Below are 25,853 nucleotides of genomic sequence, written 5' to 3'. Positions count from 1 at the left end.
CGCGTCCCCCCTCGCGGCCCGGCGGGGCTGCGGCGGCAGCGGGTGCGTTAACCGGCTGCCGCGTCTGGCCGCGGCTGTGCGAGGGGGTCGGTGGCGGCGGCGGCGAGCGTGAGCGTGCACTCGGGGCCGAGGCCGCGCTGTGGCGCCTCAAGCAGCCTGGGGCGGGCGCGGTCGCCGGGCGCTGCCGGCGTAACGTGCGCGGCGCGGCCGTTAGGGGCGGCGCGGCCGTTAGCGGCGGCGCGGGGCCCTGCTGCCGCGCTTACAGAAAGCAGCAGGTTTCTGGTCGTTCTCTGCAGTTACTTGTTACGGAGACCCTGGTGAGCAGCTCCGTAAGGTAGCCCCGAGGCGGGTGTGGGTGTGTGTGTGTGTGTGTGTGTGAAGCCAGGCAGTATTTATGGGGAGAGGTAATACTGCTGTTAAACCAACTGCTGCAGGTGGAAAATCTGAGGCACAGAAACCTTTTTGTCTGATCCAACCCCTCGGAAACACGTATATCCCCCAAAGCTTGTTTGATTTTCAGCTTTCCCGGTTCTGGTTAGCCCAGTGGAGTGTATGATGAAGGCCTAAATGGTTGGTTTASAGTTAAATAACTGGGGAAGAGACCTTGTGTCTGGTGTGTTTGTATGCTGTTGATTATAACCTCTGCATTGCTTCAGAATAGCTTCCTGGCTGCTAGTTGCCTTTGGTGAACTCCTATTTGTGTCTCGTGGGACGTGTAGCGCGTTACTTGTAACCAACACAGTAAGACTCTGCTCTGGTGTGGATCAGAGGAGATTGGTAGGCATTTTTGTTTGAATTTTGGAACAAGCCTTTGGCCAGTATAGGTGACCTTTGGATTGCTTCTTTGTATAGCTATATATTAGACTCTGATTCTTCTGTTAGTTGGATGTTTGTGTAATTTTAGCAAATCCTTCATGCTTCAGTCGCACAACTGAATGTATGTGGAGATTTGATACCTTAGAGCTTGCATTTCCTAAGTTTAGATGGAGAAGTGATACAGGAATATATGGAAAGCTTATAAGGAGTTCACAGCTTCTTACCATGCTGGGGAAAGTTGAAACTTTTATCTGGAGAGGAAGAGGAGACAGGTAATGAATGGCCTGTGCTGTCAAACTGTATTTGTATTTCTGTGCTGTGCATGGGTATATCAAGCAGTGTAGCTGTCTGGGAGTGTCTCTGAAGAACCATAGTGCATGCCCTAATTCACTGTGTTTCTCTCTGCTTTCATTTAAAAGTGCTTTCAGGCAACATGTCTATACCTTATTGATAGGTGATGCCTCCTGAATCCTTCATAATATTATTATTGTTATTATTATTTTTTAAATAATAAGATCACAACAAGTCTTTGCGTGTTTGGGAATGAGAGCTGAATGTGCCTGCGTATGTGCTTATTCTACTCCCCGCTAACCTGTCTGTGGAGATCTATGTTATAGCAAATGTATCATAGAGTAGGGAACAAGATCAGTATTACAGATATCATGATACTATAGTTTTGTCAACACCTAACCAGTAAGGCGAATTTAGAACCATGATACAATTTCCCTGTTAATATGTCACCCTTTACTACTGGCTGCTCTGGGGTTGGGGGAAAAAAAGGACCATTTAAATTAAATTTCTTCATTTGTCTTAAATTGTTGTTTGTCCACAAATGAGGAAGCAGCTATGAGCACAGTAACTGTCTTGAGAATACAAGCAGAAGGGCACATCTGTAGAAAGATCATACTCTTTGCTTATGTTGCCTTTTTTTTTTTAAATGAAGATCCTAGTTACAGCATCACTGAATTCATTGTTTTGTTTATCTTCTGTAGAAGATGGTCAGCTTTCATTGTGATTTTCAGATAAGCTCAGTCTCTTCTGCACGTGTTTAAATATGATATACTAAGGTATACGTTCATTGTCTGCAGAGTGTTGCACCAAGAGTGTGCTTTTGGTAATGCTTTGCTGTTAGCCTCACACCTGCTATTGGGATGGATCTTAAGTGCTTGATCTGTAATATTTTGCTGCTGGGGAGACTTGCACTCACTTGGCAGCTGCGTGTATTCTAGGCTATGATATACAGGGCTTGCAGGGTTTCAGAGGGCTTAAAACAAGACCAGTGGGGTCTGGGAAGTTTTGGGTTTATTATTCCAAATGTTGTGAATGTTCTTGCTTCTCTCAAATTTGTGGTATTGTTAGACTTTTCCACCAACCACTTTCTCCCCTTTTTCTCACTCATTCTGTTGCACAGTTAATTAATTTAGACCATCCTAACATTTCAACTGCAAAACTATGTTAGGTCACAGGACTATGTCTGCTGTGTATTTTTACTGGAAGATATATTGGTGAATTACCTTGTGATTTTTAGTGGTTAGTGGTATGTTCTAGAGCAGTCCAGATGAATCTTATTTTTAGATGGTATGTATTCTGTGTTCCTTAATGTAGTGCTGTTGCTTGCATATGATTGCTTCTGTAGCTCTGCTGTGTTCTGGAGCTATGTTTAGTAGAATGCAAGTCTTGTGCTAATGTTGTGAAACCCACACTTGGTGCTTCACAGCATGCTCACATGCTTCAGAAGAAAGAATCATTTTATCATTTATCAAGGAAAAAACCCAGATTCCCTAAGAGTCCTTGTGATGGATTCATCTCTTTCTCACCCTGTCTGTTGAAGATGACGTAAAAGTGACTAAGTTCTGGCCCAAGCACCAGGAATGGGGGAAGGGTCATGCTTAGTGATAGTCCTCATTCTACTTTATGTAAGAGGAGAAAATGAAGTGACTGCTTTACCTCTCTCTCTTTTTTTTCTTTTTTTTTAACAGAAATTTCAATATATTTTTCTTTGTAAAGAATTAACACCCTGAAGTTGCCAGTAGATTCTCCTTTTACTGTTTATGACTCTGATCTCTGAAATACTAATGGATGTACTCAGTCTTTAGCATGTAAGTAGATTTTTATTTGAGACTATTAGTTAAGCTAAATTTAAGCAGACTTCAACTGTATACTGTAATGCATAACTTCAAAAACTTTGTACTGTTGTATTATACTTTATACTAATATTGAAATGTTTATTTTAGAGCCAATACACAAATCTACAATAAAACCAAAATTTAACCAATAATGGAGCTGGCTCATAGTCTGTTACTGAATGAGGAGGCATTAGCTCAAATCACAGAAGCAAAGAGACCAGTCTTTATCTTTGAGTGGTTAAGATTTTTGGACAAAGTGCTGGTAGCTGCTAACAAGGTAATTTTTTTCCTTTTTCTAAAACACTTTATTCATTTCATACTAGAGAAAGGTTACAAGTAATGTCCAAGTGATAACTTTATGATTCTAATCTCTGCCTGCAAAGCTACTGTATTCATTTGTAGCTTTTAGTGTCTAATTACAGGCACTCAGTATGATGCTCTGTTATGAAACACTTAGTTTGATGTGAGTTCTTCAGTATCATAAATGTTTGGAAGGCTAAATCTCTCCCAGAGTAGGGATTCTTGATGATGAAGGGGATTAAAAGATGCTTTAGGCAGGTAATACTGCATTTTTAATAAGAATTTTTTAAAAGTGAAAAATAAACACAGTAATAGCTGATCTTGATCATTTAGTGTCTGCTTCTGCTAATATTGAGTGTTACTGAGTGTATCTCACTTTTCTATGAGACAAGCGATTTATTGTATTCCATATATATGGGAATGGTATAAGGTTTACTTTAATCTCCTGTAGGCATCCACTGTTGGCTGTTTTGGAGACAAGATACAAGATTAAATGATCTCTTTTGTTCCTACTATTTTTTCTCCCATTAACAGACAGATGTGAAGGAAAAACAAAAGAAACTTGTAGAACAGCTAACAGGACTTATCAGCAGTTCCCCTGGGCCACCTACGCGGAATCTACTAGCGAAAAATCTTGCTGCTCTTTACAGCACCGGAGACACATTTACGGTTTTTCAGACACTTGACAAATGTAATGACATCATCAAGAATAAAGATGATACCGCTGCTTACCTGCCCACCAAACTGTAAGCTTAGTATTATTAAGAATGGAGGAATGATTTTTCTTTTCCTTTTTTAAGCAAAATGGTACTGCATAGTACAAAAAATACTCTGCCTATGTACGCCACATTATGTGGCTTTTTTGTATTTTGCATGCTTAGAGTTTACATATGCTTAATGTAACAGAAGAAAAAGCATGATTTAGATTGTGAGGGCACAATTCAAACGTGATATATATATATATATGGCTATCTGAAATTGAGATATTTCCTCTACACAAGGAATCTTGTATCTTGTGGTTATTTACGTGTTTAGATCACTGAGAAGATAATTAACAGTTGATGAAGTAATGCAGTGAAGAAATTCCTCCAGTTGCATTTTTACTAATTGGACTAAGTATCCAATTTAAGACAAGGTAGAACCTGCAGACAGTTAGAACTCTCTCTTGGCATAGATAATGCTCCAATTCTGACAAAATGTTCATTTTTCTTTCCTTTCCCCTGAAGTGTTGCCTGCTTATATTCCTCTATTGTAATGCAGTACACAAATTTCTTAAATGTAGTCTCTATATTTGGGTGTAAATACGCATGATTGTGTGATTCAGCTTGTCTTTAGGTATAGGAGTAGTTTCTTTGGTAGGAATTACAGTTAATGCCAGAAAAAAATCTCTACTGAAACTGTTTTTGATGTTCTCCCTCACATACTGCATCTTGTGAACCTAACTTGGATCTGTCCTTAGACATTGCCATAACAGTAAAGGTTGACAATCAAATCTGATAGTCACCATTTGGGCAGAAGGTGCACTCCTTTCATTTGAAACTGTTGCAAATTTGTGAGAAACTCGTGTAAGCTGAAGAGTTTCATGCTATAACAATCTCAGAAATTTATTCTGCCGAATTAAGTGAAAGTCCAGAAGTCTTTTTACTGTATGACTTCAAACTGCAGTTGTGCGTTTTTTGGGTGGTTTTTCTTTTGAGTTCCAGAGTTGTGTAGGAGATGTGTCATTTAAGTGGTAGGCTTTGCGTTTGTAACAAATAGCTTTTTAGCTGATAATGCTATCAGTTGCCAAATAATAATTTATCTAAGAACTTTGGATTAAAAAAACTTATTTCTTTGCAATGAAAAAAATGCATGTTTTCAGGAGCTATTTCTGTGACTCTCCTGAAAGAATTAATATAGCTAACTGAAGCACATCGTTACTTAAAATATCTCTGATCTTGAAAGGCAGGGAAAGGGAAATACACACATATATATACACACACACACATATATACACACATATACACACACACACATATATACACACATATACACACACACACATATATACACATATATATAGCATGTTTATGGGCCCAGTGATTTTAAAGTGTCCATAAGTTTTCTTTCTTTGTGCAATAGTTTAAGTGTGTTAAGTTCTTGTGCCTGAAAAAAATTTCTCATTTGGTGTCTAGGAAAATATATTCATGGGTAGAGATTATCTTGTTTATAACTTTGCAGCTGCTTAGAAAAGAGACAGTTTATTGAAACACTTAGTGTCCTAATCTTGCTGAGATTTCAGCATATACATGTATTCTCTGGAATTTCTTATTCTATGTGTAGTTCCTGTAATAATATCCATCCAGATACCTTTGTGTTCTTAGTAGCTAATAACTTTTCTGTTACTTTCTTTTTAATCGAGGAAGAAATTTAAGTACACAGAACTAAAAAGCCAGTGTATAACCAGTGGATAGGTTTTTATTCATAAAGGGTAATTAAAAATATGCCTTTATCTGTAATTATTTGTCCTCAATTAGATGATATAGAAAATGAGTACACTGATTAATGTCTTTTTCTGATAGGGCTGCAGTGGCGTGTGTTGGAGCATTTTATGAAAAAATGGGCAGAATGCTGGGTAGTTCTTTTCCAGAAATGGTTAATAATCTTTTAAAGTCTCTGAAAAGCGCAGAGGTAAGTTTCAACCTGTGTTATATGTGCAGTCTAAGCTGAAGCCTTCTTCCTCCAAAGTTATTTGCCAAAATATCTTGATTATCTGCTACTTAGGAAAACTTGTGCATTTGTTTATACTACAGAGAGAGTTTAGAGTTTTTCCTTACAAATATTATAGTAATTGCTTCGTTATGACATCCATAATTAAAATTGTACACCGATTATGTGTACCATTATAACTAGTGTGTTAGGATTCCCTCTTGTGTTCCCTGAAAAAAAATTTCAGTAGTTTAAGAAGGAAAAAGTAATACTTGAGTTGTGAAAGAAAGATGTTACTATTCTTGCCAGCAGAGTATATTCTTTCCTGAACAGAGAGTATTGTAATATTGAGAGAGAGCATCCTGGGCAGTCAATGGGTCTGATTTGCCTTATCGTCCTGTTTTACATTTTAGTATGGCTTACCAAACTGACTTTTTTTTCCATTGGAATTACTTTTCATCTGGAGAATTTAAAAGAATGCATATTCCAAAACTGAAGTGTTCTGTGGGAATAATTTTCTTGAGCTAAAACAGTAACTTGGTTAAATTGCTGTAATGGTCACTGCCAGTTTGCATAGCAGATAATCTCAATAGTAAAACTGCATATCGGGAAAACTACTTTTTATTCAGAGTTCTATTGATGGGATATGTAAACTTAGAAGGCTCAGATAGCTCCATTTTTTTTGAAACGTGACAAGTTGGAAGGACTACTGATTATACTGATCTTTATTCCTGTTTCTTACTGAAAATAAATACATATACAGTAATTAATATTGCAGTAATCTCATTGTTGAAGATAGAAGCGGGGATCTCTCTTGTGAGAGCCAAGGAGACCACGGGATCCTTAATATTTTTTTTAGCAGTGCTGTGTATGCATAACAAATCTGCATTGTGTCCTAAGAGCGTTTTTCTTCAACTGTGCCCTTAGGTTTTAGTGCCTTGTGGCTTTAAGTACCCACTTGTGCACAGGTGTAATTGGAAGCCTTGACAGGGCTTCCTGTTCTTTCATATCAACTGAGTTTTTTTAGCTGATTTTCCTGAGACTGCAGCAGATAAATGGTGGAGTAGAAAGGAGGAATCTTGCCTAGGGCCAATCTGTTGAATTGCCTAGCCTCATCTTAATTTATAGGTTGTGTTAGTAAGGTTATGTATAGTGCCTAGTGCTATCTAAAAACAGCCTTATGTTTGTTATATAGCACATTTCACTGAAGTCATTTCTTTGTTCACAAAAATACGCATACACAGAAGCAAAAAAATGCAGTACTTGATAAAAATGCTATGTCTGTCTTTTTGCCCGGCTTGCGTTTATTTGTTTTTAAACATTTTTTAACTTCTTCATGCATGCAGTCTCAGGGCCGCAGTGAAATCCTGATGAGTTTACAGAAAGTCTTAAATGGACTTGGAGGAGCAGCAGCTTCTTGTCACCGTGATATTTATAAGAATGCCCGATCTCTCTTGACGGACAGATCTATGGCTGTACGATGCGCAGTAGCTAAGGTGAGTGTTTCTGACCAGCTCTAGAAATTCTTTGTGCTGTGACTGTGAAGTGCCTGCAGTCAAGCTTTCACTTGTTGTTTATGGTGTGGAATTTGATAATTATTAGTTTATACTGAAGGCTCAAATATTTGACCARTTAATTTTTGTAAACCAAAGTACAGTAGCATTGTCTTCCCTCCTTCATAGACAAATATGAGATAAAATGTATTAGCTGTGAGGCTCAGTGGCAGGGATTTTTGGTAATATTTTTTTGGTGTGTTTTCATTTCTTGACATAGAATTACGGAATTGGTAAGGTTGGAAGAGACCTCTGGAGATCATCTAGTCCAACCCTCAAGCAAGTGGCCTATATGGGGACCAAACCCGCAACCTTGGCATTATTAGCACCATGCTGTAACCAACTGAGCTAAACCTAACCCCCAAACTCTTTTTTATTTATTTTATTTGTTATCCTAGCCCTATGATTCTTCTAAATGTTTACTCCAGCTATATCATCTAGGGTAGATGAGGCAGTGGGGAAAAATTTAACTGGTAAGAAACTCATTAACTAAATATTTTTCTGAGTAAACCTGATAATTATATTTAGACAAAAGGTAAACATAGTCTCCACTGGTGCTCAGCAGCTCTTACTTTTTCTATAGTGTCTACTGGAATTACAAAATGAAGCTGTGTTTATGTGGACGGCTGAGCTGGAGAATGTTGCAACGCTGTGCTTTAAGGCTCTAGAAAACTCAAATTACGGTGTGCGAGTTGCAGTGTCAAAGCTTTTGGGGACAGTCATGGCTACAGCACTGATACCAAAACAAGCAACAGGTACGTTCCTCTTAAATTCCATTTTCAAATAGACAAACTGCACCTTCAGTACTATGTTACATGAATGTTGCATGATGTATTGTTGTTCCAGTTCGTGGAGGTTTGTAGTTGAATTGCTTGGTTCTATTATAAGCTTTAAACTGAAATGAGTGAAGTAGATTGCCTGCTGTAGACATACAAAGAGAGTGAACTCTGACCATCAAAAATAATTAGGGAAAAGTAGCTTATTTTAAAGCAAAAAAAAAAAAGAAGCTGTTATCTGAAATGACGATTGAATTCATGATTAGCAAGATTGTTGTGAATAATTAGTTCTGCTTTCGAGATTGTCTGTATTGTTTGGAGAACCTTGGGTTAAATGATTGCTTTTATCTTCGCAAAAGTGATGCGACAGAACGTGAAGAGAGCTACGCTTGAAGAGGTCTTAGAACTCATGGCCACCGGATTTCTGCGAGGCGGGTCTGGTTTCCTGAAGAGTGGTGGAGAGATGTTGAAAGTAGGAGGTTCTGTCAATAGGGAAGTGCGAGTCGGTGTTACTCAGGTTTGTGATAATCTGGGGAAATTTTTTATTTATTCTTCTTTTTTAAATAAAGTAACGTTTATGCATCTACTGTGACCCTTTTGGAAGGAAAATGTACACTTGTAGTCTTTTCTTTATTTATAGGTTAACTTAGGAGTAGTTTGACTCACCTTTTTTGTGAGATGTATATGCAGTGTCACTTGCCTAAGATATTTTCCTTTATTGTTGATGTGCAGTACTGATTGATTAAAATACATGCTAAGGTAAACTTATTTCAGCAGTGTATCTTAGGTGGGATTAACTCCTAAAAATATTTGAAAACTTAGAATATTGAAGACTTCAGCTCCCTTTTTAAATTTTACTTCTTTTTAGAGAGCGCAAACTTCTATCCTTTTTGTGTGTACTGGCTCTCTTTTGGTTGCTGGGTAAAGTTTACAGCCTGAACTTGTTAAATGCTGTTTCTTCTCTCCGTATGTCTGTCTTTAATACACGAAATCTGCTGAATGTGGAAGCTCTGTCTGATAATTCATAATAGAAAAAGACGGCAGCAGCACATGCTCCAATTCAGGAGTCCATCATGACATGTATTTGAATATACCTCAGCAACTTGCCAGAGTCCGGATTTTTTTTGATCTCTGGGATATTTTGTTAAGCTTGTTTGTTTTCTTAGTCTCTTTCAAGTGAATTTGACAAAAATGCTTAGTCTTCATTTTCAGTTGGGACACATTCCTGTTGCTTGCTGTTATTGACGTTATATTTTAAAAAATGTGACAGTTACTTAGAGCAGTGGTTTAGACTTGCTATCATCAAAAAACTATTTTGCACTTTACAGCATATGTAGCAGGGTTGGAGCCAGCTGTGGCACTGGAAACAGCTTAGCTTCAGCAGCGAAGCGCTGCCTAGCAGGTTGATTCATCCTACTTAGCTTTTGAAGGGTTGCTTATAGCTAACTTTGATGTCACTATTAAACTGATATGTGTGGGTATAATTGTCTACCTATAATTGTTTAGTCTTTGACTGAATATAGTCTTTTGTTTCTATTTTAATTGGATCTATATATAACATATATTTGCAGGCCTATGTTGTCTTTGTTACAACGTTAGGAGGTCAGTGGCTGGAGCGCAACTTCGCTACGTTTTTATCCCATGTACTGGATCTGGTCTCCCATCCTCGTGCAACTCAGACCCATGTGGAGGCAGTGTACTCTAGAAGATGTGTGTCTTTTATTCTGAGAGCAACTGTGGGCAGCTTACTGGGGGAGAAAGCCCAGATTGCAGCTGCCAAAGATATATGTCAAGCCATCAGTAAACAAATGAAGGCTGTGGGTGAGAATCGTTTTTCTTTATCTGAGACCTGTTGAAAATTACTGTCATTCTGTAGAGTCAGTCATTTTTCCACTTTGTTCTGTCATGAGAAGTAATTTATGGTAAAATATTTTTCAGCTGTGTTCTGTTTGAAATACGATATCCAAAAGGAAGGTCTGTTTGAAAAGTGATTATGTAAAGTGGCTTGCTATCATGCAAGGACTTTTTCCATTGCATTTACTTAGAAGGCAAGAGGGAAAATAGTATGCTTTTGCAATCTGTTTTGGGATAGGCTGTATTGAAAATCACAGAGAGTGCGTTACGACTGGTGTTGAAGATCTTGTAGGCCAGAAAAATGTGCTTGTGTATCCCCTACTAATATGCATATTACTGTCTAATTGGATTTTACAAATGACAAAGATGTCAAAGATCTGAAGACTGTAATATGGAAGATAAAAGTGGTCCCTTTGCCTTTGACATGTAATCACTTGGAAGGTTGACAGTTAAAACTGTTTTAGCATTTATGTGTTTCTTACAAAATGAGCTAGAGCTTAAAAAAGTAAACTAGAATTGCACACTGTTTCTTCTGCTTTATTTTTATTTTTATGCAGCCATCTAGTTTGAGTTTTAAGTAATATTTAATGCCTGGAATCACACTTCTTTTTGAAACACTTCTGAGTTCTTCTTAATTTTTTTTTTTATTTTTACTTTTCCCCCTTGATAGGGAAGATATGTTTGTGATTACATGGGACTTTAAGAACCTTGCTTTCAGGAAAAAAGTCTATTGGGAATGATACTTCTGTGATTAGAGTTGCACAAATACCTCCCTCCACCTCCATATCAGTTATAGGAAATTCCACTACATGTTTAGATGATGGGAAGAACTGTTAAGCTTTTTTTGAGCATTTCTGATGGATTTGATTTTTTCATAAAAGTGGGACCACTTGCTAAATTTGTACTATATTAGATATATAAATACTAAATACTAAAGCCTTTTTCCTTTAAAGCGATAGTTGTAGCTTCTTTTTCCATATGCTGCTTCTGGGACATAGTATAAGAGAAGGAACATGCAATGGAATCTATGAAATTAATTAGATAGTCACAACCTTATATTTTGCTTTCACCTTGAAGTTATCTATTAAAGATTGAATTTTTACAGTTTTATTCCAAATAAATGCATGCAAATTCATATGCAGAACCTAGATATGTCAAGATTATATTCTTAGTTACTTCATTTGTGGGGGGGGGGGTGTATGTAAGATATAATGTACACATGCTGCATGTCTATATCCTTTGTTGAGTTATGCTACTGATCCTACCTCCTAGAGCACTGCCATTGACAGTAACTTTTGAGCATCTGTTATTCATGGTCTTCGGACGCTTTTGTGTTTGGCTAATAGCTGTAAAGATGTTATTTTTGCTTTACCAACTCATACTATGAGGAAAGGTTGTTGTTTTATTTCAAAATTTAGGGTTGATGTCAAAACTAAACTGTCCCTTTCTGTCCTCTGTTGTTATCTGTATGTGGTTTACCTGTGATTCAAGTGATAGTTAAGCAGGATACTTTGTTTTGTTTTCTGCAGAAGCAGTAGTGAATGATGCTAACAGTGAAAATAAATCAGGAGCTGCTGATGTAGCTGCAAGCCAGCATGTAATGGTCTGTGCCCTTCAAGAACTGGGCAGTCTGGTTCAGAGTCTGAATGCTACTGCATCTCCTCTTATTCAAGAACCCTCCATAGGTATGCAAATCAGCTTAAGTAGGTTATATGAAACATTCAAGAAACTAGTATGAAGCATGATTACAATCTTATTGAATAATAAATTATTGTGTAAGAAACAAAGTGATAGCACTTCCTATAGTTTATCTTGCTGTTTATTCAGCTCATTGTTTTATAATACCCTAACTTCAAGTTTGCCAAAGTTTTAAGCAACAATTTTGACGGAGTGTCTGTCTGAAACTCTCTTTTAGGGATGTGAAGTTTTGTTTTCTGTACTGATGACTTTCAGATAACGATATTATAGAAAATGCACTGTTTTTCTGTGTAAGTTCTGAAATACTTGCTTCTGGAAAGCTGTGTTGCTTTCAGGTATCACATTTGTGTGGGGAGGTTAGGGGCATTTTGTCAGGAGATGAACCTGTGGATAGGCCTGTTTTTAAAAGCTTGGATACAGTTGATCAGAGTTGGTATGAGTTTGTTCACATATATACATATATATATGTGTGTGTGTGTGTATATATATATATATATATATATATATGTATAGGTATATATGTGTATGGATCCATATTTGTACTGTATTGATGCAGTTTTCATCTGTGGATTCCTATTTTTTTTTCCAATGGAAAAAAAAACCCTTTTAAAAATTTCATTTATAGATTGTTCTCTAACATACATGATGTTCTTTTCCTGCTGACTTTGTGCAGGCTTTGGGGTGAGGAAGACCATGTTTGCATTTATTCCTTTTGGCTGTTGCATCCCACAAGAGCAAAGAATAGTGTGAGCTATATCTTGGTGGTGGTTTCACTAACTGCTATGAAGCAAGCAGGCAGAAGTTGTTGACTAGATACAGAGAGAACAAGACAAAAGGCGTCAGTGGGGGATTTGAAGTAGGATTTTGTAAGGGTTAGAAGACTGGGCTGGGGAAGTTGCGGGTTTTGGAGAGTGATGTTGAGTTGAAGAGCTTACAGTTAGAAAGCAGGACTAGCTAGGCATGGAGATTTGGAAAGTGCAGAAGGATGGTAACTTTGTGTGGAGGAGAGTGTCAAAAACATAGTGTACAAGGTACAGTGGTCAGTGACATCCATAGCGCCTGCCTACTGTGTGGAACAAAACCAAAAATCACACTCTCTGCTGCTCTGTTATTGACAGGTTATAAAAGATGGACAAAATTTAGGCATGATTCCATTCAAAGCTTGTTATATGTAGGATTACTGTCTGTTTTCACTTCCTCTGGTTAGTTCAAGTGGTTGAGATCCATATTGTGGTTCTGACAGCTCTGGTTTTCCTGGTAAAACCTTATGTGGATCAGCATGATGCTAACAACTTTTTCTTAAAGAAAAAGGCAGAGTCACAAAATTCAAGAATTCTAGCATTTCTTAACTTTTATGTTGCCTGTCTAATTTAAATACAGTTTAATTGTCTACATATATTAAATAGTACATCGTAATTGTATGGCTATAAACTCTTTCCTTTAGGTCTCTTGGAGACTGTAACTTCAGTTCTTCTCCATCCCAGCATGGCTGCTCGACTTGCAGCTGCGTGGTGCTTAAGATGTGTAGCTGTGGCGTTGCCTTTTCAGTTGACTCCGTTTTTGGATAGATGCGCAGAAAGACTCAACAATCTGAAGACTTCCCCTGAAGCTGTCAGTGGCTACAGTTTTGCTATGGCTGCTTTACTAGGTGGTGTGCATCAGTGTCCCTTAGGTATTCCTCATGCCAAAGGAAAGGTGAGATAAAGAGCGTTTAGTATGTGAATGTATGAAAAAGGTATCTTTTTTTATCTAGAAGTAATTGCAAAACATGTGACATGGTAACAAGTTAAAGCTTTGGAAAGGTAAGTTGGGCCTAGAAAGAGCAATGGCCAGAGCCTTTGTATGCAGTATCTCAGTTGCAATATTTACCAGCTTTTTTTCCCTTTCTGTCTTTCTAAGTTTAATTCTCATTTGGCATGTTAATGTAGAATAATTCAAGAAAACATTACTTTGTGTTGTGAGCATAGAGTAATTATTTGCCTGAAATGTAGTCTGCTGTTTACAGAATGTCCATTTAAATGATTTGAGACCATCTTTATGTATAATCTGTAGGGGTGAATTTGCAGCAATGTCTTCCATTATCTAAATTTATATTTTCGAAATCCATTGTTTTCTTTGTCATTGCTGCAGATGGTTGTCAGTATTGCTGAGGATCTCTTACGAACTGCTGCACAAAATAGCAGACTCTCCTTGCAGCGGACTCAAGCTGGATGGCTTTTACTTGGAGCACTTATGACTTTAGGTTGTAAAAACAGTTGTTTTTTATTTTACTTCAATATTTTCCCAATATTTCTGATCCTCTACTGTGGCAAATAGTCTCTGCATGCAATCAGTCCAGTGTTACACTAGTTGTTTCCCCAAACAGAGAATTGTTGTTTTTATTTCAGCAGTGATGTTTATTCTGGGGAAAAGTGAAATATAAGTGTTTATGTAAGCTGAATGATAGAAGATGTCATATCTAATTTTTCTGTGCTTCTTCTTGGGGAGAGGGGCAGGCAAAATCCAGCTTGTAGTCATAGTATGAAAAGTGCAAAATTACCTATAACGTTCCTTCCCTAATCAGTACTGTGGTATTGAAATAAATGCATTGTAAATAAAATGAAACTGAAATTCCAGCAATTTGCGTGAGTGCCCCTGGATAAACAACAGTTCTGACTACAGATATTAACAGTTTACAAAACATTCTGTTGTCTTTTTAAATGTCCAGGCTAATACGTGTCTGTGCTTATTTGCTACCACAGAAGTATTGGAGATTAAATTTTGAGAGATTATAAGTATCCTTTTTGGAGTTTTGCAGCAAAAGTGGTTTTTATGGACAGTATTTTGATTTCTTCAGTATTTTGATTCTCAGCAAATACCATTTTGTTTCCTCTTGATTCTCTGAATTGTTCTTTTCTTTTGCCAGCTTGTTGCCCGTCCTATGATTTTTCTAGCAGTACAGAGCTATTTTGGTCGTCCTTCTCCAAAGTGTTTTTGAATGCGCTTACATTGGGTCTTCAGAGTTTTTTCAGAAACTTTTTGTAAACTTGACCATTAAGCTTGTCAGAAGGTGTCAGTTGTTCTTCTACTCACCATGTTAGCAAATTAGGATAGGCTGAAAAACCTGCCTTCAAAATAATAATATAAAAAAAATAGAGGAAGTTTAAAAAAACCAAAAGTTAAGATGATTGCAGCAGCTGGCCAATTTTGGATATTGATTCATCTATTATGTATTTCCTATCTTTAGTAGTAAAATTGATTATTAATCTGAAAGTAGATATATTTTTACTCTTTATTTGCAACATTTTTAACCTAAAAATGAAAAAGATTTCCCTTTTATCCTTCATTGCTCATGTAGGGAGAAGTAGAGGGAAAAGAGAAATGAGGAAAAAATAGCATAAAGAGCAAAGCCTTCATTGAAGTTTTTTGTTAAACCTTATTTAATAGGAGTTTTTATTATAACGTCATTTCACTTTTTCCTAGGTCCGTCTGTTGTTCGGTACCATCTACCTAAGATGTTGCTGCTGTGGCGAAATGTGTTTCCACGTTCTCTGAAGGAGTTGGAAGCAGAGAAGGCGAGAGGAGATTCTTTTACCTGGCAAGTAACGTTGGAAGGCCGTGCTGGAGCTCTGTGTGGTAAGAATTTCGAACTCCAAAATTACAAGAACATAATAATACAAAACGTGATCTCATGTATTATGCAGAGCACTCTTGTAACATCTTTTCCTTCTTTCAGAGGGAGTAAGGTATGTCATATTTTCATCGAATGTGACCTATTTTTTATGTGTAGTCTGGTGAACGTGTCACACAGACTTTCAATAAACATTTTTATTTGCTGCTTTTTTGATACTGTGTTAAAGTATGAGCAAAATACAGTTTTTCTTTTGTATCAGTAAAATTTTAATTTGAAATACTTTGTTATTAGCTATGAGAAGTTTTGTTGCTCACTGCCCTGAGCTCCTAACTGAGGATGTGATCAGAAAATTGATGACACCTATAGAATGTGCAATGACAATGATGTCACAGTAAGTACACAGTTTTAAAATTAAAATTTTTACATAATCCTTAGAAGGATATTTTCAGACTAAAAATGGTCTTCTGAAAATTGTTCTTACTACTGTTATGATACAAGCTGTCAATACTGAGAGCAGTTGTTGCTCTATTTGTTGCTCTTTCTGCTCTTTGTTCACTTCTATCTTTTCCTTGAGCTGAAGTATTACAACTAAATTTGTATTAATTCAGCTTCTCCTCTTTTGGCCTAGCAATGGACTATTGCTGCTTGTGCATATTGGAAAATTTTTTAATGATCTTTAACTTTGTGAAAGTGTATCATCATATAGCCTGTACCAAAAAGCCTACTGTGATAGTTTTTATTAACTGTCTTTTGGATTTCCAGCTCAGTGAGCCTGTGACTCCAAGGTTTGCTTACCCTTATGCAAGAAATAAATAAATAATAAAAAATGTACTGCAATACTAGATGCATCCTTTTATTGAATGTAATAGTGAAGAGACCTAAACACTTTATAGAATATAAGGAAAAATGGAATGGAGATTTTTTTTGGGGGGGTAGCGGGGTATAAATTAAAGATACTTTTTTTTTTTTTTTTTTTTTTAATAAGGAGATACATACCTCCATACCTCTGAATTACAACACTGTTTAAGAAAATGTTTTGTTAGAACAGTACTTCTGAAAATTTATTTGTAGTTTGCGTAATGTTGTTCACTCAATTCCTTTTGTCTTACCTTAGCGAGGATTGTGCAGGGAAAAAAAATGGAAATGCTCTTTTCAGTAAATGCAGTATTTATGACTTTCCTCTCTCTTCTTTTGATTCTGTAGTATTCCGTCAGTAATTAAAGCCCACGGAGCTCATCTCAAAGCTAGTGCAGCTATGGTCCGTTTAAGACTTTATGATATTTTGGCTTTATTACCTCCAAAGACGTATGAAGGTATATAACTTTTTGACAATTTTTATTAAGAAAAAAATCTAGTTATTCCTTTTGATGGATTTTTGATGATTTCTCTTGAAGCTCATTTGTCAAATTCATGTGATTATATGCAGATGCAAGATTCAAAATAAAAGGCTAGAAGTCTCCACAAGTCTTACACTATATTCCTCATCTCCTGGATGTCATCTTGACAGCTTAAGTACAGAGTATGAATCTTGCATATTAGAATAACATTTAAAGTATATAAGTTTCAGTTCCATTTATGGGAATGAGACATACTGAATTCTCATTTTGAAATTTATTTTAGGTGTCTTATATCATTGTTATTTAAAAGATAGAGAGTATATTTCATAGTATACTCTGAACAGCAGATACAGGAATGAAGAGTTCTGTTTTCTAGCTATGACTTTTATTAAACTGTATTGTAGTACTAGATGGATATAAAAAGTACATATGTGTGTCTTTTCCTAAATTAGAAAAAAAGAAAGAAAAAGAAAATGGAGTCCAACTAATATACAGTTAACAGACACCTTCAGATAATTGTGGTTTGGGCAAAATAGCTTTTTATCTACTTAGGTACACAAACTTGTTTAGAAAAAATCTGATGGCTCACTTGATAAATACTAATACCCACAATGATGGAAAACAAGTATGGATTTGGGGCAAGAAAATATGTATAATGCTTGAAATGATTCATTGAGAGATTTTTCTTTTTAAAATCTTTAGTATTTTTTGCTCTGGAGATGTTCTGTTTGCATTCTTTCTTAGGCTTTTTTTTTTTTTTCCTTTTCCTTATCGAGTATTGGTATAATCAGGTATGTTAGTTTATTAGGTTATTCGATCTAGTAGACGGAATTATTATTATAATCACTGTTATTATTGAGTGACCAGACACTTTCACATGATCTGGCAGATTAGCTTTAAATGGAGGGGGAGAGGGGAAATCAGTAAATTTACATGATAACTTAGGTGAGCAAATACTTATAAAATCTGGATTGTCCTTCCGGAAGGAATGGTATGATTCCTTGTCTGGAATATGGATTTGGGAACTAGGAATCCTGAGTTTTGTTTGAAGCCTTGCTCTCAACAGTAGTCTTGTTAGGTTTACTCCTACGGCTGTTTGCTGTGTATTAAATGAAGATATACATGCTTTCGCTTGTAACTGTAGCTGAAATGTTCTGGATAAGAAGGAAAAGTGATTCTTCTAAATATTTTACATTTTAGGATCATTTAACGCACTTCTTCGAGAGCTGGTAGCAGAATTTACTTTGACAGACAACTCTGCTAATACAACCACATCACTCCTGAGGTCTCTTTGCCATTATGATGATAGTGTTCTTCTTGGCTCCTGGCTGCAGGAAACGGATCATAAGTCAATTGAAGATCAGGTAGTACAAAAACAGAAGAAAAATAAAATGAATTATGTGCATTATCTGTTTCAGGAAGTGATTGTGCATTCTAAAACTCCTTGTTTTTAGACTTGTTTCAGTGGCTTGCTAAGTTTTAAGGCCTTTCATTTACAGTGTAATATTTTGATAAAACTGCTTACAGATGAGATGTGAATGTTGTTATACAATCTATATGGCCGTGGTTATTCAACTAACCTACTTTTTAAAGATTAACTAGACCTTTGCTTAGTCTAGCAATTGTTCTGATGATTTTTATTAATCAGGACATACATTGCAAGTCCCACTAAGTATGTTTCATAAAGGAAGTGCTGTCACAGTATCAGCATTGCGAATGGTGTTATAGCAAAACAAGATAAAACTTAAAACAGTGGCACTGTTGGTAGCAATGAAGCACTGCAGTGAAAGTCCAAAGATCCTCTTGTGCTTGGTCATATTGTTTTTAAGCATGTGGAGATCTTGAGACCGGTATGTTTGCTTTGCTTTTTTTGACCTTCTAAGAAGAATACAGGACTTCTGGATTCCACTTTTTGTTTCATGATTAAATAATTAACAAGTTACGAAAATAAGTTATTCTTCAGAGTTCACAGATGATTATTTAATTGTATTACCTGAAAAAAATTATTAGAAAGTATTTGAGTTATGATAAAAATGTTTGTCATTATAATGCTGTTCCTAAATCTTTCTGCATAGGGAATCATTACAGTCAGAACTGATCATTTAACTTGTATAGTGTTGTAACTCAAAGCTTAAACAAGGGGTGAGTTAATAGCCTTTTTTCTGAAATGATACTTTGCTCTCTGCTACAGAGGCTGCTGTTGGTACTGGAATTTATCAGCCTTTCTCTAATATCCTTGTCTTACTATGAAGAGTGAGAGTTTGTACATTTGCTTAGCTGTTAACTGTTTTGATCTTCTGGGATTTAGCTGGCCCTGTAAACAAGAAGATTAATTTGAATTGGTTTGCTAGTACATGTATGCATGGGGCACTGTAATTGCAGAATTTCAAATTGTAAATTATCTAGTTGTTCTACTGTATATGTGTTTTGTTTATCTCTGTTTCTGAATTTTATGTGCAAAGATATATTCAAAGATACTATGTGGCATTTTGCAGCTTCAGCCAAACAGTGCATCTGGAAGTGGTGCTTTGGAACATGATCCATCTTCTATTTATTTGCGTATCCCTGCTGGTGAAGCTGTACCTGGTCCCCTGCCCTTAGGAGTATCTGTCATTGATGCATCTGTGGCTCTCTTTGGTGTGGTTTTTCCTCATGTTTCTTACAAACATAGGTCAGTTTAAATTGATGTTCAATTTCCTAATGGCCTGTTTTTTGGATTGTTACTTTTTTCTTTTTTTCTCCTTGAAGGAAGAATCTGCTGGAAAATCTACTGTCTCAAATTCAGATTGCATTTTTTTTTGTGTTCATTGTGTCTCAGGATTTAGGAACATGTCTGCTCCCTTTAGAGATGAGATGATTTCATGAGTTTACCATATTTGAAGAATAAGATTCTGAGGTGTAGGCTAGATTCTTCACTTCTCTTGCTGCTTTAACAATAGTAGTATCTCTGCAACCCAGCTTTCTTGCAAAAGCTGTCTGTGCCTATTCTTCAAATCAGCCTTGGAAACATAGCAGTGGCAGCCATTAGATTTCATTTGCCTTCTGCAGGTAAAACTGATTGATTTGCACTCAGCAAATGTTTTATGCAAAATGAAAAAGATGGAATGGTATTAAACTTCTCTTTCTTGTGTGTTCCACGTTATCTTAGCTGAGTTATGAGCTATCATGACTACTTTTGTCATTCAGTTTAGCTAACTTGTCACTTAGTATGCAGTTGAAAGCAGCTCTGAGCTTCATTTCAAAGTAAAATTACCTTTCAGTGCAATCCTGATGGGAACAGCTTGCTTTCTTAGTAGTCAATCTCATTTTGCAGTAAGCCCAGGTTAGATGTAACTTGTAGCAATTCAGCCTCATCTGTGCTATTGTTAACTAGGGAAAAGACATTTGACTATGTCTGAACAGCCCTGTAGCCAGCTACTGGGGAACGGCTGAGTAGTTAAGAATGCAGATTTTTCATTATACTCCTGTTCTTGCTATCTTTTAGAGAATATTCCTTAGGGAGTTACTCTTTAGGGAGTACTTTTCCTTCCAGTAAGGAAGTGTGTAACCCAGTAACAGTTAATTGGGAAAATCTGAACAATAACAGGTATACAAAGAGTAATGTTATTTTGAATGATAGAAGAGAGATGTTATTTTTGCTAGTCTTGGCCACATAGCTTTCCATTTATACAGCCAAGTGTCTGCACTTCTTCTTGGTGCTTTCTTCAAAAGACAGATTATTTACTTGTGGCTGGGCTCAAAGAAGAGTTATAAGGTGCAATTTAGAAATAGCTCTCTACTCTCCCTGCCTAAGATGGATCAGAGAAATGGACGAATATATTCTGCAGTCCCTGAAGCATAAATTCAGTAACAGAACCTATAGCGCCCTTTTGTTGTTTTTTTTTGTTTTTTTTTTACCAACTATATTTTAGTTTGCATTACCCTTTTTATTTTTTTTTGAAAGAATATTGCTTAAACAACATTCTTCTCTCTGTTTTAGATTACAGATGTTGGATCACTTTGCTGAATGTGTCAAGCAGGCTAAAGGAGTTCGACAGCAAGCTGTGCAGCTTAATATCTTTACTGCTGTTCTGAGTGCTTTGAAGGTAAAACTACTGTAAATTTGTAATGCATGCCAAAATTCAGCAGTTTGATTCATAGATTTGTATTTGCTCTACTGGGGCTATCAGAAGATCATTGCTAAAGTTTGCAGTCAAGCGCTCAGAAGTGAGAATACCACAGTTGAGCTTTTTCAGATTCTTGTAGCTTCATCTCTTGTCTGCATGGATCAGTAAAGAGTAAATGATACTCACATGGTCGGCAGCTCTGCAGTGCTCCACCTTTGGAAATCAAACCTCATGCAAGTCAGGAAGATAGACTGTATGTCATAAAAAATGTTTCTGAAAAATGTTTAGTTTCAGTGACCCAGTGTGGAAGAGTGTCCCAGAGTGCAAGATTTTCTTTCTACTGATCAAATTTCTAAAGGCATTTCTAGTTTTTCTTGGTGCTCTTCTATATGTTTTCCAACCCATGAGTCTGACAAACAAATGTTCTTCATTGAAGGTGAGTGAGGGTGATACAGAGCAGGTAAGTCCTATGCACTGAGGAAACTACCCTCATAGAAGTGTCCACCTGTAACTGAAGACTGGATGGATTTCATTTTGTCTAATTTCTGTTAGCCAAAAATGACCACCAATCATGAACTCATTATTGGGGCTATGAATCCTTGGTTAATAGGGAGAGAATGAGCGTGTCTGTCCCACTTCTTTTAGGATGGGGTGGCACAGTACACCTTTCTCTCTATCGACTACAAGATATTTATGTAGCTTTTCTAGGTTTAATGCCTAACACTTTAGATGATACTCATGCTGTGTCTTCAACAGTGCAACCTAGTGTATATACACAGTCTGTTTTCTTTTTCAAAACTGTTTTTGCCACATTTTTTTCTTGCTGCTCCAAGTCTACTGCTTCCTGACATCTCTTCCAGCCTCATTTCTGCTCCAGCTGTTCCCCCCTGCCCCGTTCCTGTTTCATTCTTTCCCTAGACTCTGTGGTCTAGTTGCTTGTGCTCTTTTTCTCTCTTGATCTTTCCAAGTTGAAATTGATGAATCTCTTGCATGATTCTGGTTAGAGGACCGTTAAGAGTGCAGGAAGAACTACTCCTTATTCAGCCTTGATTCCTAGTTCTGAATTAAGACATATGCCCTGGTCTATAGCTAAGGGACATACCCAAGTAAGTATGTGATTTGGAGCACAATAATTAAATAGAATACTCTGGGAATTTGACTGCAGAATTCTAGCAAAATTGGGCAAAAGGCATTTTTATAAGCTTATAGTCGGGTAAAATTTTTGTGGTAGCAGCAAAAGTCTTATTCTTCCTGCAAAAGTTGTCAGATGTCAACTCTCTGTTTAGAGCTTGATAGACTTTTTCAGAGAAAAATGTCTTAAATGTGAATCATTTTGCTAAAAATTGAAATATGGATGCTGAGACAGAGGTCTTGAATTTCCCATGCCATGCTAAGCAGCCAAAGACTGTCAAAATTGTAAGAATTGAAACTAGGATTCCAGAAGTAAAAATGAGACTCTTTGGTAGAACCGTCGGCTTCTTCCTCTATGACATGGACAGTTTATATATTTTACATGTACTTAATTACTTAGGAAATATAAAAGACTCTTTGAAAGTCGTAATAAAAGGTAAGGTACTATTCACGGAATATGGGAACCAAATAAGCTACAGAAACAATGTTGTGGGTTTAGTTTTACCACTCTGCGGCAGCTTTATATAACACTGTATATAACAGTATAAATGTTTGCAAGGTCGTAGAAGTGTGGCTTGTCCATGTCTTCCCTCCTTTGGAATTGTTTTCTCATTTGTTTGTGTAGGGTTTAGCTGAAAATAAAAGCACATTAGGACCAGAAGAAGTTCGCAAATCTGCTTTGACGTTGGTAATGGGTGCCCTTGATAATCCTAACCCTATTTTGAGATGTGCAGCAGGAGAAGCTCTTGGCAGAATGGCTCAAGTGGTTGGAGAAGCCACTTTCATCGCTAGAATGGCTCAGTACAGTTTTGATAAGTAAGTTGGTTTTGATTCAGAAAATGAAATATAATTCATCGTTGTCTGAAAAATTCTTCTTCTAGACATCATTGTGATTATTCTGTTATTTTCATGATTTTTTGACTGTAGAGATCTAATGAAGTCTTCAAATTTTGATTTATTTCATGTGATTCTACCAGGAGTAGAGGCTGACTTGTTAAGATACTTGGAACATGAAGTGATACTGATGAAGAATTTTTGATGGGTTACTTAAGAGTGACCAAACCGCTTCAGATGAATAAACTAAACTTACTGTAAACATGCCTGCAGCATGAGTTCTCTGGTAGTGGTTCTGCTTCATAAAAATACCCCTTTTACCACTTTACATATTGGCTTAATTTATTTCCTGGCCCATATTTTGCTTCTGTATTCTGTTACTTATTTCAGGTCTTTAGGAATCTGTCTGGTAGACTTAATGAGACAACGTATTTCCCAATTTTTAGCTTAAACTTCAGAAACACCAGTCAGTTTGCATCAGAATGTGCCTGTGTCAGGGCTGCAGCCCRTGTCTTCTGGCTGGCCAGACTACATGCACACAGCCTCAGTCCAGCTCTCGATACTGTCCCCCTTTGCTCCCCCTCCCCCCCAATCAACTCTTCATTATTTGATCTTTCTTGTCTTTCCTTGCATGCAGTGAATTTCTGTTACTAGGATTTTCTCCTTAGTTTTATCAGGGATTCATGTTAACATGAATGTTGCCTGTTGGTGACATTTTTTCCGTCCTTTTTTCCGTCCTTTTTTCCGTCCTTTTTTCCGTCCTTTTTTCCGTCCTTTTTTCCGTCCTTTNTTTTTTCCGTCCTTTTTTCCGTCCTTTTTTCCGTCCTTTTTTCCGTCCTTTTTTCCGTCCTTTTTTCCGTCCTTTCTCTGGAGAAGGTTTAATTAAGTGGACACATATGGGACACACGTATGGAAGCTAAAATATTGTAGAAAATATTTCTCTAGTCACTGCTTCATATAATTACATCATTCAAAATGCTATTCATTCTGTTTTAGTTTTATTAATGAAACACTTTAAAAACTGTATTGGAACAGTCATAACTGTAGAGGCAAACAGTTGAATTAGAAAAAGTTACTAAGTTAGCTCTGTAGTTGAAAATAAATGAATTCCTTTTTCATTTCTCTGCAAGCATTGTCATTTTTCCATTTGTGATTTGTTTTCACTGCAACAATCTAAAAGTGACTTTTTTGATTACTGAATTAGTATTCCATGAAACATTGTTAAAAAGTAGACACGTTTCCTATATTCTTTCACTTCCAAAAATGTTCTACATCAAAAATACTAAGCTCTGACCAGGAAGAAAGAAAAGAATTATTATATCAAAGTATCTTTTTGTTTGGTTGCTTTTATATGCAACCTGCAATATATATTATTTAATAGTAATATATTAAATTTTTTTTTTTCCTTTTGTGATTAAACCTTCTGAAGACCTTGTAGGTTGGCAGGTAATATTCTGTTAAAAGATGAGTTATTTTTGCTATTACAGTACTTAAAAGGTTTTTGCTGCAAATTTAATTAATAACATGGTTTGTTTTTATTTAAATGTTGATAGGTTGAAATCTGCTCGAGATGTTGTATCAAGAACAGGCCATTCTTTGGCTCTGGGCTGTCTCCATCGGTATGTTGGAGGAATAGGTTCTGGACAGCATCTGAAAACAAGTGTCAGTATTCTCTTGGCTTTGGCACAGGATGGAACTTCTCCTGAAGTCCAGGTAAAAAAAGCTCAACCACGAAATTGCTTTAAAACATTCAAGATTATAAGTAAAAATTAATTTATGTGTTTGTTCTGTTTAATGAAGATTGTCCCATAAGCCAAAACAGATGGACATAGTATGTACCAGAGAGTGCTAAGAAAGAAGAACTTCCCTTAGAAACTCTTACAAGACAGAATTCCAAATATCTTTTGCAACGAAATGTTCACCTTACTGTGAACTCTTATTTAGGAAGGCAATTGCATATGGTCATGTTAATTCAAACTGACAAGTTTCTACTTGTCAGCTGAGCCAGAGTTATTTGCTGTGGGCAGGTTCCTAACTAGTTACGATTGTAAAGCAAAATGTGTTAATTGTATCTTGGTGTTCTGAAGTTTTATCAAGTGGCTAGTCAACTGGCTCAGCTAGATCAACTATTGGAGACAACGAAGAGCAGTAATTTTTTTTTGCCAGGTAATTTCATACCTGCTCTCCCCCAAACATCTATTTGCTGGGGTGGACCAGATTAGAGTGGGCTAAATGGACCAGTGTATCTGTCCTTACATTAGGAAGCTGACTTTTAGTGGGGGGAAATGGTGATTTTCTTTTTCTTTTTTTGGCAATGAAATCTATCAAAGCAGTAGAATGAAAGAATTATTTTAAAAGGAAAAAAAAACACACCTGATTTTAGGTAAAAATGTCTTGTCTGTAACTATACTTGAAAGATTATAGTCTAATAGCAGCATATAACAGGTGACTTTTTGTCTTTTTTTTTAATATTGCTGCAAGAAAATGGTTATTTGAAATAGTGACTGTCTATTATGCTTTAGCAGTAGGAAATTGTGTGATACCCACAGTAGGGGCAGTTCATACCCACAGACTGAGAAACTGAAGCCCCCATTAACTATATAGAATCGTACTCCCACATCTGTTTAAATTATTACCTTGGTAGAACACACAATAGAGTACCTTTTTTATTTCTTTYCCTAAGGGCAATAAAAAAATGATAAAGGCATTTATAGCTTGTCATTTGAAGAAAACAAGACTAGTTTTGGAGATAGAAGTTAAAAATATATAAATACAATTTAAAATCTCCTTTGAATTTTCCTTGTTAATTTAAGGTAGGACAAAGGTCAGTTTGCATGTATAACCTCTCTTAATGTACAAATTCGAAGCCTACACTTGTGTACCATTCATTTCAGGGGAAAAAAATTGGAACTGCTTTATGGGAGAAAAAAAAAGTCTAAAGGGGAGGCATTCAGAAGTCCAGATTCAAGATATGTGCCTAACTTATTACATATATGTAGACTATGACACCAGGCCACTGTG

At 36.5% G+C, this 25,853-nt stretch overlaps 1 protein-coding gene across 4 annotated transcripts in view; it reads left to right on the top strand.

Moving 5' to 3' along the window:
- HEATR5B (HEAT repeat containing 5B) overlaps positions 1-25,853 on the top strand; it is a 60,639-nt gene continuing 34,786 nt past the window's right edge. For 3 of the 4 annotated variants that reach the window (XM_085301152.1, XM_085301150.1, XM_085301153.1), the window contains exons 1-20: positions 1-42; positions 2,796-2,915; positions 3,051-3,219; positions 3,777-3,988; positions 5,804-5,912; positions 7,277-7,426; positions 8,067-8,238; positions 8,619-8,776; positions 9,831-10,080; positions 11,643-11,798; positions 13,256-13,506; positions 13,942-14,053; positions 15,274-15,426; positions 15,716-15,815; positions 16,628-16,737; positions 17,962-18,125; positions 19,257-19,432; positions 20,741-20,846; positions 22,624-22,814; positions 24,386-24,545. In XM_085301152.1, the coding sequence (XP_085157278.1) occupies positions 3,094-3,219; positions 3,777-3,988; positions 5,804-5,912; positions 7,277-7,426; positions 8,067-8,238; positions 8,619-8,776; positions 9,831-10,080; positions 11,643-11,798; positions 13,256-13,506; positions 13,942-14,053; positions 15,274-15,426; positions 15,716-15,815; positions 16,628-16,737; positions 17,962-18,125; positions 19,257-19,432; positions 20,741-20,846; positions 22,624-22,814; positions 24,386-24,545 (2,856 nt within the window). In that variant the 5' untranslated portion in view covers positions 1-42; positions 2,796-2,915; positions 3,051-3,093. Of the gene's footprint in view, positions 43-985; positions 1,089-2,795; positions 2,916-3,050; positions 3,220-3,776; positions 3,989-5,803; positions 5,913-7,276; positions 7,427-8,066; positions 8,239-8,618; positions 8,777-9,830; positions 10,081-11,642; positions 11,799-13,255; positions 13,507-13,941; positions 14,054-15,273; positions 15,427-15,715; positions 15,816-16,627; positions 16,738-17,961; positions 18,126-19,256; positions 19,433-20,740; positions 20,847-22,623; positions 22,815-24,385; positions 24,546-25,853 lie in introns of those variants that run through there. The other variant, XM_085301151.1, reaches the window with a different exon arrangement.

This window comes from Rhea americana, unplaced genomic scaffold (genome assembly GCF_003343005.1).
Source record: "Rhea americana isolate MKP2758 unplaced genomic scaffold, rheAme1 scaffold_173, whole genome shotgun sequence".
Lineage (NCBI taxonomy): Eukaryota > Metazoa > Chordata > Aves > Rheiformes > Rheidae > Rhea > Rhea americana.
This window is presented reverse-complemented; position numbering and strand designations above follow the sequence as displayed.